This window comes from Mercenaria mercenaria, chromosome 9 (assembly GCF_021730395.1).
Source record: "Mercenaria mercenaria strain notata chromosome 9, MADL_Memer_1, whole genome shotgun sequence".
In the NCBI taxonomy this organism is placed as follows: Eukaryota; Metazoa; Mollusca; class Bivalvia; order Venerida; family Veneridae; genus Mercenaria; species Mercenaria mercenaria.
The window spans coordinates 18,771,215-18,786,677 of record NC_069369.1 but is presented as its reverse complement, the minus strand read 5'-3'; the positions used below and the strand labels follow the sequence as shown (position 1 = coordinate 18,786,677).

Sequence of the window (15,463 nt, the reverse complement as noted above, 5' to 3'; positions counted from 1 at the left end):
TCAGAGCACATTGCGCAACTATATAAAAGGTATACAGTACACTTCATTGATTTACTTACCTTTCCGATAATTGCAGGTACCAACAGGTCCCAGATAGGAATGGTAAATATCTCGCCAAACTATCCATTTAAGCGACACATACACTAATGTATTAAGGGTGTACGTGCCGCATTTGAAACTGTATTTTAAACGAAAAGGAGATAACACCAAAGCATGAAAGTTTGTATGAAGTTTTACATATGAAAGAATTAATAGCTGCCATTTTTATGTTAAAGTTTACAAAGGAAATTCATGTACTGTAAAATATAATTATCACGGTATCAGTCTAATCGTATAGTTGTGTCAGTTCTACGACACACAGAAATGTAATAACCTCTACAGCAAGAGAGGATCAGCAGAACTACTGAAAAAGCAAAACAACGTAGCACCTACAAAGAAAAAAGTGGAGATTTTACTCTACTGAAAGTCATATCAATTGTTTTTCATTTGTGTTTTATAGACATAATATTAATTCATAATTTATTCTATGAACAACTTATTTAGTATAAAAATAAAGTCAAAATTGTAAAGAAATCGAATATAATATTTCAAAATTGATTTTTTTCTGTTTATGTACGTCTAAATTCTTTAAGACCGCAAAGCTCTGTTTGCACAATAGCTAAGTGATACCACGGGTATCGGCCATACCAATACTTATTGATCGGAAAAGTAAACGATTGGAACTAAATGTATTGAATAAAATACTTCTGAAATGTCAGCAAATTATGTCAAGTTTAATGGAGAGGAATTTATACATCAATAAACTATAAATCGGATATATGGACATACAAAGAGAAGGATCGGTATCAATTTTACCTTACTTAAAAAATTATAACGTGGGGACTATTAAAATAAATAATTACTAAATGGAGGTTAGTTAACAGAGGTATTAAACATTAAAATTAATCAGACAATAAAAATGACGACGTTTACTTCTACAGCTAGCACAACAGTAAATACAACAGCCACTGAATTGATATCCGACACCGACGACTCCGACGGATGGATAGAATCCCCAACGCCGAGGATAGTGTTTCTTTCGGTTTTCATTTCATTTGGATTTTTTGGAAATTTGTTCCTTATCATAACAGTGTGTCAGTCAAGGAAGTTCCGTTCAATAGCATTCTTTATATTTGTGATACATTTAGCTGTCATAAATTTATGCGAATGTGTATTAAACATGTCAGTGCTTTTGGCATCAAGTATTATAAACGAATGGAAGTTTGGAGAACTGGCATGTAGATTGAGCTCATTTTGTTTGAATTTAATTGCTATACAAACAGTCCTTAGTTTAACAATCAGTACGGCAGACCGCCTGATAGCCGTGCGCTACAAGGAACGGTACGAGCACGTGGTATCAACGCCGAGAATCGCGATACTTATTTCATTCACGTGGTTGCAGTCGTTTTCATTCAGTGTTCCGATTGCAGTTGGTGTTGTTCCGACAAGTGTAAACTCTTACATTGTTTATTGTGCCATATCAACAAACTCATCAGTTGTGTATACCATATTTAGTATTGTTCTATGTTTCATTGTTCCTTTTGTTTTAATGATTGTATTTTTCGTCAAAATCATACGAACAGGTTATTCAGAGAGATTTCACATTCGAAACATTATTGCACAACATAATTACAATGATGAATCTGCAGAGGAGCCCCGAATCAAGCAAGATTTCCGGCATGCTAATTTGACGGGCACAATTTGCATAGCGTGGCTCATTCTAGAATCACCGCACGTGGTTACGTCATATTTCAACCAGCTTCAGAATAGTTCTGAGGGCGATAGTATTGAGAGAGAGGATTTACAATACGTTTGGTATGTGGACTTAGTGTTGCTATGGTTACGATTCTGTTATGCAATGGCACTTCCTATTGCATCATTCACTTGGAGCAAGGACCTATGGAAGAGTTTCAAAGACATGATTCTTTGTCGTAAAAATAACTCGATAGTTGATGAATCCTTCAAGAAAAATGACAGCGACACTTTAAGGTTAGAAAAGAAAATACGAGAAGAAAGAATGAAAGAAAAGGAGGCTATAATATCACCTAGGGAACAAAGGGTATTCCAGGTCCCAGTGTTGTTTGCAACTTCACATGGAGTACACATACAGACTTCAAACAGTCAAACTGAAATTAGTGACGATGATGAGGTGGAAAATGAGCAGAGCAAGAGCACAATAAATGGCACGCTGAGAGGGAAGAAATGTGATGTTATAGGTTCAAGAGACAATCTGAACAACATGGAAGAAGACACTAGTGATTACGATTCTGGAAACGAACTTGATCCGTTTTCTGTTTCACATCCAATATCAGTGAAACAAATAAACAAGGAGAATCTCACAGATCGGAAGAGGTCACTATCCGAGCCGGAGGTACGGGACAAGATACAAGCATTAGATAAAAGTAGCAATGGTCGATCAGTTGGTTCAACGTCAGAGGGCGATTCCGGTTTAGACCTTAGTACATTGACAAATGTGAAAACATCAAAAAAATTATCAGTATTCCATGTGCCTAGTGATAAGTTAGTTTTGCATAACACAAACGACCAGCTTCAAACTGAAATCATGCAAAGTGGCTTTGTACCACCATCTTTGAATATATCTGGTGGGGAGAAGAATAACGTGTATGCTGAATTTCCAGATCAGGATAAAGCAGTTGAAGATGATACAGTGTTAAAAAGTAAGGAAAGCGATCTACGTTTTGAATGTGAAAAAGGTGAAGGTATTAAAAGCAATACAAAATCCTCTAAAAAGTCTCCGGAGAAATCATTGTCCGGTGCGACCGAATCTCCAATACCAAGAAGAAAGAAAAAGCGACGCAAAGAAAAGAATTTTGATACACAAAGTATTACATCAGCGACTTCCATTGCGGGTATTCCTCCTCGGCCGCCACCGAGACTGGCTCCCATCACAACCATTAAAACATTGGCATACGGGCCCGTTCGACCGGGTTCAAGTTGTTCGAGTCAGGTATCCTTCACTGATAGCAATATGGACGGCAGGCAAAGTGTACTGAGTTGTAACAGTTGTGGTGATATAACAAAACCGGATGCAATGTCGCTTGACAATCTTTCAGTGTCTTCTTTGAATACTCGGAAACACAAAAAGAGTGGGAAATTCAAACAGAATCTCTTGCATGAAACTTTCAGTAATCATTTATTGAACGAGAATGAGATTCTAACTTTGGATTTAAAACGAGAAATCAAAAGTGTTCCAGAAGAAGTGCTCACACCGTCAGACTGTAATTTTGAAGATAGGACTCCAGAAACTCATAAACTGTATCCAGAAACTGGAATCCAAACCACTGAAACAGGGATAGTGAATACCGGGTATGAACAGTGTTCAAATGACGATACCACAAATGCGATTCAAGAAGAGACACGAATCAGAAACAACGAAGCACGAAGAAAGCGAAGGGAGAAACTGATGTCTACCAAGGAGAAAATATCACCTTCAGTATTGCTCAACGATGGGAAAGGATACCAGAGACTTGTCCCAGAAACTCCTTAGAAGGTATCTATGTTATTTATTTAATACATTAAACTGTAATTCACTGCGGTAAGTATCATATAGAATTAATTTGTGAGTATGGCAAGAGGTCAGATATGAGATTTGCTAGCCACAAGATGATCTAAATTTCAGTTAACCTCATTTAGAAAGCAAACCGATCCAAGGTGTGTTCTAAATTCTTATTACCGTTATTTTGGTTGGTTAGATATAAGTGAAAACCCTTTTTGATAGATGGGTCGAATGGGTGTTTGTTATAAATATACATATCTACTGGTAAAATCAGTACTGGATGAGAACAAGTTGTGCAACGGGATTTGTTTGTGCTGATTCTTCTGCATTCCCGGACTCTTGTATTTTCCTGTCCTGTTCAGTGATGATGTTGTTTAAAAAAACGGGCATAGGTCGAATTGGCTGTTATAAATTGATAATAGATTGTTCATTTTTAATAGTAACTTATGTAAATTCTTTAAATTTCCTTTGGTGGTAGTTTTGAAGTCTTTTTATATTTAATTTTTCAAATCAATGTCATTTTTTCCGTTATTTTGATATATAATACTTTAATATTTTGCACCTGTGCGAATTACGAAAATACTGAAAAAGTAATGAGGTTTCTGTGTCGTTTATGTCCCTCTCTAATTTCTTGAGTAGTTCAGAGGATATTTGATTGATTGTGAAATTATATTTCCCTTCAAACACCTGAACTACATTGAATGGTTACGAAGGCCAAAGTCATATTTACAAATATTCAAAATCTTAAGAACGGTGTTATCAAATCAACTTAAACAGTAGAAAAATAACAAAAAGAAAGATCGCGTCCAAGTTTTCGTACAAAATATTTCAATCATGCAGAAGTCTGTAGACTTTTATAAATCAAAATTTATATATTTGCCTAATTAACAGTCGCAAAATATCTATTATGGTTTACATTGTATAATATGTAATCGCCAGTCATTAAAATGTCTTTAACAGTTCACACAAATATATTTCACACTGGTTAATGCACTTAATCTACTATTTAAAGCAGCATGCCTCCAGATTTGGCTAAAAAAATCTTTTTTTCAAATTGAAGTTTGGTTTTATTATGGACATTAGAATATGAATTTTTGTTTCTAAAATATTTTAAAAGTTCCAAATCAAGAAAAAAAGATGACCGCGTCTGGAATCGAACCCAGACCGCCGCGGCAATAAAGACATTTTCCCGTCATCGTAACCAGTAGCGCTATAGCTGAAGTAGTGAATAATGACTTCGAAATATAGATATTTATAATCGAGACAGTTTACATGGGGTAAAAGCGTGACAAACGCTTTTCGATTTTCATTGTAAAAAGTAGTAAAAACAGCAAATTCTCATGTGCTTCCGTAACATGAAGTTTGTCAGTATAAATTAAGTTTTAAAGCCTTCTTATGAAATATAGCATTTATTTCAAGATATCTAAAAAATATTTTTTTTGTTGTCGAACGATCTGGAGGCATGCTGCTTTAAGTGCAGTATGTTTAATCTTACTATTTTTAGGATATCGTTATTTTAAAAGATAAGATTTTTGCGGGTATTACCACACCATTACACCTGAGATAATACAAGAAATTTGATATACTAGCACCAACGTCTGTGCAATTCATTGTATAAAAAATATAAGCACTGGCTATTATATTACAATATAATTATACCCTGTTGAACAAGCCGTGTATACATACACGTTGTGCCTGTACTGAATTCTACCCTATATAGAGTGTTATATATAGGTTAATCGTTTGTTCTGTCCTGAAAAATGCACATTCTCTTGAGAGAAATCAATTGTGCAAACGTAATATTTTTTTTTTTGTATTTTGAAATGTTCAATATCAACCAAGAATGCCGGTCAGTTTATATTTACCCTGATCGTTTTTATCTATTTATTTTTAGAGTAAGGATTTAATTACTTATTAAGATTAAAAACTATACGATGCAGTTATGAAAGAAAATATAAACCTGAACACATCGTAGCAGCCGTAGTTCAGACTTTCGGAGAAGTTTGAATATGTTTTACACAATGAGATTATCTTACAAGTCTTCTGACAAAGCCAAAGATATATCGGAATCAGTGACCGTTCTCATATATCATAATCCTTGTGTAGTATTTGAAACTGTATTAACTTATCAACGGCTATGATAAATGTTGGGATATTGAAGGTGAAAATTAATTTCTAAGTGGTTGTATTCATCTAATTTCAAAAAGGAGGCCCCTGGTTTGTTGATGATATAAAGTTTGTATGAAAGCTTATGTTTTGAATATTTTTGATTCTGTTATTACGCTGGGCACAATAAGGTTTTATTCCTATATAGTATTCATCACATAGAAACGCGTTTTAATTTTGGAGAGAAATGTGACATTATTAACTTTAATGGCTGGTTTTTATACAGCTTGTTTACTTTCCAAAAATGCGTTCAAGGGCTTACAATGATACAGCAAAAATTCATTTACATATTTAGTAGGCCTACTTCAATACATAATGGCCTTATCACAAATTTACTGTTTTAATGGCATTTCGAGTTTATTGATTTGAGTGTTTAATAGATAGCATTTCCGTATTGCAAGGTTAGACGTGCATTAATACATTTGTAATATATAAACCTACAAAAATTAAAACACTCATTACGAATTCTTGAAGTTTTTGGTGTTCTTACCTGATGTACAGTATAGTTTGTACACAGAGTGTTGTCATTTTTTGGACACGCTGTCTATTGTAGGCATTTCCGATCCAACGAAGCTAGGGGTGTGAGGGCGGTTTCACAGTAATTTGCGTGGGTGCGCTCTGCTGTTGTGAGGGATCGAAAAAGTGACAAGTACAAAATCTTATGAAAATATAAATTATATTATATTTTAGTAAATTATATATTGTAGGCCTAATATATTGTGATTATTTTTTGCCATGGATTGGTATATCTGAACTAGATAACGAGGGAATACTCCACACCTTGCATGAGAGTACAGGGGTTATAACATACCATTTCTATATATGTTTGTCCTGTTTAAGTCTCGATAGTTCATCCTTCCTAAATATAAAAAGAACCCATAAAAAGAACCCGTCCCTCAGTGAAACAAATGAGTAAAATATTTGGAAGAAAAACACTAGTAATAATGGTTTAAACAAACGAATGTCTAAAGAAAAACAAACTGTTCTACCCTGTGCCATAATCAATACGAAAAGGTCGTTGAGTTGCCTTAATGCTGTAAAAGTTTACAAGGAATCAGTGGTTGATTTTCAGTGGCAATTCTTGCTGCCTTCCCTACAGCTACACACTAGGCCTTTTGAAAATAGAAAACAAACTTACGCTGCTAGTCTACAACTTCGAACAGCTTACAGAAACATGTTAAAATGAAGGTGTTTAGGAATTTATATCTGCTTGTTTACCTCTTCTAAATGCCTTGGCGGGTAAACAAGCATCGGGTTGTTTGGTACCTTTTTTGTAGGGTATTTTTCTTTAGAAATTAGCTTTTCAAAACATTTATCATGTGTTTGTACTTGTTTTTTTTCTTCAAAATGCTTTTTTCTTTGATTTCTTTGAATGGACAGGGGTACACAATGGGCACAAAGACACGACAAGCACCTGCGATAGATCCTATGGAATGTGTGTTGAGTCACAGTAAATATAGACAATATTATTCGAACACTTTCTTCGCCCAGATAGAATCTTCTAAACTCACTGTTGCCTTTCTGTATTTTTAAAAGCAGTTGTCAGACAAATTTGTACTTGTATTAAAAGCATTTTTATTTCAAATACTACTTTTAATGTAAAACTGACATATATATGAAGTTACATACAATTTTATATATATACTGAAAATAAAAAAGCCTACACATTAAAACCAAACTGCATAATTTCTCGTCATGTTCGCAGAAGATGCTGTTTTTCAGATATAATAGATAGGATAGTTCTGTAAGTACAGCCAACTCGGAGAATATACTGGTGTTGAGAGGAGAGTGAATAATTTAAGAGCAATTCATCCAAGAACAATCGATTGAATCGCATTTCTGGAATAACCTTTGCTTGCTTGATTGATTGATCTTTTACATTATGTTCTTATTGAGTGGTTCAGAAACGTATTTGCACTTGATAATGACCCTACTGCATGTACAGACTTCAAAGAAACACATGAACAACCGAACATTATACATGTATTGCTGACTTGCATGTGTTGTGTAACGGTTAAGTTGATACTAATAAATTTTAAACTGCTTTTAATGTAATTCGCAAGCAAGACATGCTTGATTAATAATGTATTTGTTTGATATTGAACTGTAAGCTTATGTTCTGGAACAAAACTTTTAACACTTCGGCAATAGATGAAATTTCCCCAGTATTTACCAATGCAGAAAGTACAAAATGCTGCTCTAAATATATGAATAGATATTACAGTTAACAACAGACTGGATAAGTAAAGATGTAATTCATGCTATGCATGCTGCATGCTTTTGAAGCACAATTGTTCTTTACAAAATCCAACATAAATGACCGGAATGCGCGGTATTTGCGCCATATTTCCACTTTTGTTTTCACATTTCTTTTATTGTCGATAACTGTTACCGGTTACAGAAAACTCCTCGAAGTAGTAAAATTGATAAAATTATGCATAAAAAGTTTGCAAATTGAATATTTCTTACTTAAATTGTTTTATACGAAATTTGACTATTCGAGCTGAGTCGTTGCCAGTTTTGTAAAACTGCCAGAAAGTAAGAACCAGGTCAGCCAGACCTTGATATTGGTAATTTAAATTAAGATTTAAAATTTGCATTAAAAGTTATTAAGTATGGTATAATCCTATTTTTACATTTATAACTATACAAGGTCGTCTGTCGGTCATACTAATTTCGCACCATTGAATTACATGTATTAACTCCCTTAATGTAATATTGTACCGCATAATAAGATCAGAAGGTCAAACATGCATAAGAATGTGAAAATATTTGGATTTGGAACTTAATTCATTAATAAGAATGATTAGTCCTTTAAAAGACCATAGTGGTTTAAAAATGGTATATCCATTTTGGCATGTTGCCGACTGCATAAAGCTATATACGTGACAAAATAAGTTTTCCAGTTTGCAATAACAAACTTTTGAAGGCCGCCGTACCAAACGCATACATGTGAACATGAACTAGTCCCTTGTTGTAAATTGTTTCAAAATGGTACATGCAATTAACTGTTTTAGATTTGTGAATAAGCCAATTATATGTCTTGCTTAAAACATAAATGGGATATTGAATTGCGGAAATGGTGAACAACGATGAATTGTACATTTTTTATACCGACAATCCGCCATATATATATATATATATATATATATATATATATATATATATATATATATATATATATATATATATATATATGATATTTTAATAAGTTTTGGTTTAAATATGTAACAGACAAGTTTAGACAATACTGCTAGAATAACAAATTATGGCCTGCGATTTAGTAAAAAAATACAGACACGTTTTGTCAATATTGCTGAAAATGTCATCAGGCTTTGGCTGAGTTGTTTAGGCAGTGCTGCTCAAATAATATAGTATGGCCCGCGAAGTTTAGTAAAATTGCGAAGACAAATTGAGGCCATACTGATTGCTCAAGTAACAAGTTATGGCCCGTGTTTTAGCAAACCAAATCTCAACCAAGTTTAGATAACATTGCTCAAAGTAACAAGAAATGACCCTTGGTTTAGTAAAATAGTAAAAAAACAACAACCACAAAACACACCGAGAAAGGTTCACATAACAGTTATGGTCCGTAATTTACTAAAAATACTTTGTTATCATATGACCGGCCATATTTTTAAGTGCCGATCTTCTAACATTGAATTCGTGGATTTGAATCACTTTGAGAGTGTTTTGAGGGTTGTCTTTTAACTCCCTTGCTTAAGAAGAGGCCCATGAAACATTCCCCAAGGTGGCGTTCACATAAATTGTTAATACTTTCACAAATGTATAAGTTCTTGCTTATAGGTTCATTAAAATGTAAGCCATTTGATATAGAGACCCCACTTAAATAAAATTTATAATTATAGCTCTTTCTTTACTTTCTTTAGTTCTTTGGTCCAAATCAAAGCAGTTTGAATGTAAACAGAACAGTTTTGAATTTTTTTATTGAAATTACAGCACTTCACACCTTATAACGTACAATTTAAATACACTTTATAAAAAGGAAGATTAACTGAAAAGTATTATGTTTCTATTTTTCTAGCAATGAAATTCGAAAAAAGTAACTCAGTTTAATATAACTTGAAAAGACGTATAGAGTTTATTACACAAGCTCTATAAATTTCAAATGCTGCAGTTTCTGACGACGTCTCAGCGAACATGTGAAATGACGTTCCGGTCCTAGATAGTAGATAGTGTGAGCAGATTTCCCAAATGACTGACGAAAAGTGTTTAATAACTCTGATGGACTATGAGATTGGCGTAAAACTGGACACTAAACACATATTTCATTAAAACTTTATTACTGTTTTCTAAATCTTCATAATTATGTGCACTTCGTAATTTCTTAAGATCAGCTTTCTCTGTAAACCGTGTGTTGATTATTATCGGCAGTTTCTTTCAATTCAGTTTATATAGCGGTAACTATGGTGGCTGATTTCTGCCATCTCGTTCTGGCGTGTTGGCGCGTTTGCAGGGCGCCAGAACGCCAGGACGCCAGGACGACAATTATACACGCCAAGACGACAAACAAGGCATTTGTCGTTCTGGCGGGGGCGCCAACACGCTAAATTGGGAAGTTGTCGTCCTGGCGTTATGGCGTCTTAGCGCGTTTGCAGGGCGCCAACACGCCAGGACGACAATTATACGCGCCAAGACGACAAAATCCATATTTGTCGTTTTGGCGCGTTCATTTGTCGTCTTGGCGTGTTGGCGCGTTGGCGGGGGCGCCAAGACGCCAACACGCAAAGACGACAGATGAACGCGCCAAGACGACAAAATCCATATTTGTCGTTTTGGCGCGTTCATTTGTCGTCTTGGCGTGTTGGCGCGTTGGCGGGGGCGCCAAGACGCCAACACGCCAAGACGACAAATGAAACGCGCCAAAACGACAATATGGATTTTGTCGTCTTGGCGCGTATATAATGTCGTCCTGGGTGTTGGCGTTCTTGGTGCCCTGCAAACGCGCCAACACGCCAGAACGAGATGGCAGAAATCAGCCACCATAGGTAACACACTTTTCCGTATGGTTCAACTGAATGATCGATTATGAAAACTGATATATTGGAGGCATAATTCAGTACTTGTATAGACGTTCATCAGATAATTATAGTATTTGTTTAATTTTAAAGTACTAGAAATAATATTTTATCTTATGTCGTTTTTTTCCTACAAAGCAAACTATCCCAGAATGCTTATCGTTATCTATTCAGTCTAACCCTTTTAGATATAAAGCTCACTTCGCCCCATGTGATTCTGGAGTAACTTGTATAATCACTTCCCTACCCTTGCATGATTGGCAGAGGTGACTAATATGATTTCAACATTTGGTTATGCTGTATCTATAATTCCAGTTTGATTCCAAGCCTCATATTTTTGTTTCGTTGTTAATGACATGTTTGGCGCAGTTTAACCAGTGTTATGTTGGTGCGCAGTAAAACCAAAATAAACAAATATAGCTAACTTTTTTCTACCTTATAAAACCAGATGTTGTAGATATTAGCATTCCTGAAGCTCCGCGTCTGTAAATATACTCATTTGGGGACAGTTATAGCATTTTTTCGTTTCAAGCTGTCAGTAGATGCTTTTCCAAGTCATTGACGATTATCATATATATGCCTCACATTCACATTTTTTCTCTCTATTTTTGGGATATATAAAGATAAACTTTATCTTGCCAGAAATACAGTGGGGGTGGGGGGAGGGGAAGGGGGAGTTGATTGTCGATTAACATGTATTATAAATATATGTAGGTTTCTGAAGAGAAATATTAAGTACATGTACATGTTGAACCGTCTTTATATTTCCATGCGGGAAGTGTCAGATTGCTGTGTTAACATTATACAGAAACTGATAAATGCTTTTTTCTAGTTTCAGGACAAAAGAAGAACATATGTATCAAAACAATTAAATCAGGGAAAACCTTCAACCTCATATTACAACTACACAGTGATTACTCCCCAACATTGATTACTCTATGATTACATCGCGGTGATTAAATCACATTGACTACTCCGTGGTGACTACATGTACATCAAAGTGATTACTCCGCAGTAAATACTCCACAGTTATTACATTACAGTGATAATGATTACTTCACAGTGAAGAAAGTGCATTGGATACATCACAGTGATTATTCCGCCGTGATTAGTCCGCAAATATTACTCCGTATTGATAAACTCATTAGTGGTAAATCCACAGCGATTACTCCGCACTCACAATAACACCGTGCGTACTATACAGTGATAACACCGCAGTAACTTCACCGTGATTGCTTCACCAATTTAAATGCACGGTTTTCACGCATCACTATAAGTATGAGCTTCGTCAAGATATAGCATTGTATACAGTAACCTCCGTAGACTGACCACCTCCCTACAGTGACAGATATGTTTGCGCGACCATTCCGCGAAGAAATTAATCTAAGGACTACAGCCTTGTACTGACATTTGCATTCGTGTTTTCTCTAGCGCTGTTATTACTTTGTTTACATTGTTATTGCTCATTGGATACATTCACATTTTCACTGGATGGTGCGTTTTGCATGTTTATCTTTTTATTACAGACTTACAACATAATGACATGGTGCTTCTTGCGAGAAAATTTAAATTTAAAACATTTCAATGACCATATAGAATTATTGAAATACGCCTTCTATTTTTTCGAGTTTAAATTAAAGGTTAAAATCTAAAATTGTCCGACACCTTTATTATTAAGGGGTAAAAAATGGCTTTGATTATATTGTAGCTGTCACATTTTGCCATACAATATAATAAGTTATTATTATTTCCTATTGTCAGTGTTATCTTACACATTTGTTCTGGGTTTGAATATTCGATTAACATTGCAGATGTGTTATTGAATCCATTTTTTCTTATTACCTCCCTTTAAGTTCATGCGTAGTGTTTTTCCAACCATGTAATTATGCATAATATTTGTGACTACATTTCAGTTTGAAGACAATATATATGGACTGATTTTGAAGTGTTGCTATGAGCTACAGTACTGTAATAAAATTATTACTGTTTTTTTCAGAAAATAAGTGCCTATACTGAAACTGATATGCAGTTTATATATTAATTAACGTACCTTTCATCTTTTCAGTATTTACTACCGGTAGTATTTAGTACTTTTTAGCACAGTAAACAAGTAAATATCTACATTGAATTGCGCAAGTAAAAATTATATAACAAAGATTAGCATTTGGTGTCTTCGTAAAAGAAATGATTTGGTAAACGAGACTGTATACCCTATTCTTTGACAAGTTTATTTGTGATAATGCTAATTTTTCCAAACATGTATTATATATGAATTACAATACTGTTTTTATTTAACGGAACCACAAGCGTAAACCTCTCCTCGTTTTGTTTGTAAGTTATACACTTGACAACAAAAAGAATTATACTATTGTTTTAAAATTAGTACAAATGTGTGTTTCTGGACAGTTTCACTAAATCTGTATATACGGCACATTACAACTTGAAGAAAAAATGCAACAATGTTGTCTTCAAACTCAGCGCAGCGATTACCTCCCATTGTAGTTACTGTAAGGGAAGATAACTTCTTAAAGGTCCATTACTAAGGGAAAGTGAGTTGGCAATTTTTTTCATAGCTAGTGCATAGACTTCTGCAAGACACTAAATAATGAAGATTGGCAGGTCAAAATTTACAGAAGGTCTTTGGAACTCAAAGAAATGTATGTGTATTATTTTGAAATTTCAATGAATCGACAATAAAGACCCCCCAGGTCTTTTTAACTTTCTTCATACTTCATAGAAAAATAATTGTACATATACTGCGATTGATTTCGAATTTCTACAAACCAACTTTCATTTTCCAATAAAATGAAATAGTTTCTGTGCTTTTTAAAAGAAATTAAAATGTTCACTTTCCTTAGTATTGGACCTTTAAAATAGATTCTGCAGTCATGTGAAACCATCCTTGATATTACAAAAGATTATTTATTTTGTTGTTTATTACCTTTCACTGTTTGAGTTAAACTCTTTATTTTTTGGTGACGTTTTAGTGTACCAAGTACTTGTATATGGCTAAAGATGTTTTGAATATTTTGTATAAATATTATATTATGCCTCCCAACTTTTGTAAAAAGTTTATTTATAGTACTCTGTGTTTCACATTGTTGAATTTTGGATATTTTGTTATAAAATGAAATAAAATTGAGAAAAGATGTTTTTATAGAACTTGGTGATTTATTGTTCACAAAAGAGGGTTAAACGCAATACTGTGGTAAGTCCTTTATACAGTATGAGATACTACAGTGTTGCATTCATTCGTAAGTATCTATTCAGGAATTTCCCGCCCGGTGTTTATATATATATACGTTCTTATTCTTTAAGAATCACTTCTCAATTCATTCCTCTATGAAATATGGAAGTGCATCCCCAATTCCCTTTAAAGGGATATAGGGCGCACTTAAGCATTTACCAGTTTGATTCCTACACGATAACTGAAACAATATAAAGGCTTTGGAGATTCTACTCGACATAATTTGAAATGGATTATGTTCATTTACATATAAATTTAAACATAATACTTGTCTATATTCTTATATATTAACTGTAGGAATGTTGCCTTCTTCGGTTACTTCCTAGGTTTGCAAACGGTCGATATACTTAATTTACTGACAGTGGTTGATCAAAGGTCAATGTCCTAATGCAGGAGGAGTCCAATTCGACGTTTTCTTATTTCATAAGCATTGCATCTGAGGTATTAGGCTCTCTAACACATAATGCACAAATAAAGACTGAAGATACATTCTGTAAAATGACCGTTCACGATATGGTGAAACGTCAAATTGGAAACGTTTGATGATTTCGTACTGTAGCAAGGATGACCGGCAAAGGAAAGTTGCTATTTAGAATTTAGAATTTAGAGCATTGTACTAAAACTATTTAAAAAACCGGGGTTATTTTATCAATGGACCATATATAATCGGGTACGACGGTAGCAATTTGGAAAACGCAAAATCATAAACCATTATTTAGAGAAAGCAAATAGTAATAATTAAAATTTATTATATCAACACTGCATTGGCATTCCTATATATGGGACAGGTTTGCAGGGGTCCATGAAAAATGAGCAGATTTATTATGCACAAATGCAACATAAATCCAATTATTTTTAGCCATTCAACTATAATAATTGCCGTGATTCTAGGAATAAGAATAACGTAAATTATATTTTATCCATTACAGTCAGGAGTCCATCAGGAGAAAATGTGACGGATCATGGCACCAGAGAGTAGAATTTGGCATGCAAACAATATGTTATCTTTGATATGTGTGTAATCTGAAACTGTCCCATGCCGTCTATCCATAATTTTGCCTCGTTTTCTCAGAATTTGGTCAAAACTAGGTCAAAGGTCATTGAAATGCAAAGGACAATAAAGTTCTTGTTAATTTCAAACTATTTGTACTTTTCCTCATCTTGCCATACCATGTTTTAGATTATGAATTGTATATGATGCTATGCTCATGAATCTTGTCAGGTTTATTGCATAATAAAACTATTCTATTGTATTCTATATTGGAGCGAAAGGCCCATATTATGCAAAATTTGTCTCTTGCCGAATATGTTCTTGCTATTCATATGATTCCATTGTTCATGTTGCATAGTTTATTAATGCACTCTATGGTTTGGTCCATAGAGATTTGGCTGAAGTGATTATTACTTCTCTTCACAACGAAATTTCCATCCATGAACTCGTTATAAACCTCTGGA

At 34.2% G+C, this 15,463-nt stretch overlaps 1 protein-coding gene across 4 annotated transcripts; it reads left to right on the top strand.

Annotated features, from left to right (window-relative positions):
- Positions 1–678: 678 nt before the first annotated feature.
- On the top strand, positions 679–13,916 carry LOC123546614 (uncharacterized). Of its 4 annotated transcripts, XR_006685515.2 has the most exons (3): positions 679–3,550; positions 7,103–7,172; positions 11,594–13,916. XR_006685515.2 is itself a non-coding variant. In XM_053550934.1 (2 exons), the coding sequence occupies exon 1, from the start codon at positions 959–961 to the stop codon at positions 3,545–3,547; it is 2,589 nt and encodes an 862-aa protein (XP_053406909.1). In that variant the 5' UTR covers positions 679–958; the 3' UTR covers positions 3,548–3,550; positions 11,600–13,916. The 4 variants fall into 4 exon arrangements, 3 of the variants coding, with proteins under 3 accessions (XP_053406909.1, XP_045188979.2, XP_045188978.2); XM_053550934.1 differs by lacking the exon at positions 7,103–7,172 and having other exon boundaries at positions 11,600–13,916; XM_045333044.2 differs by lacking the exons at positions 7,103–7,172; positions 11,594–13,916 and adding an exon at positions 9,768–10,371.
- Positions 13,917–15,463: the final 1,547 nt, after the last annotated feature.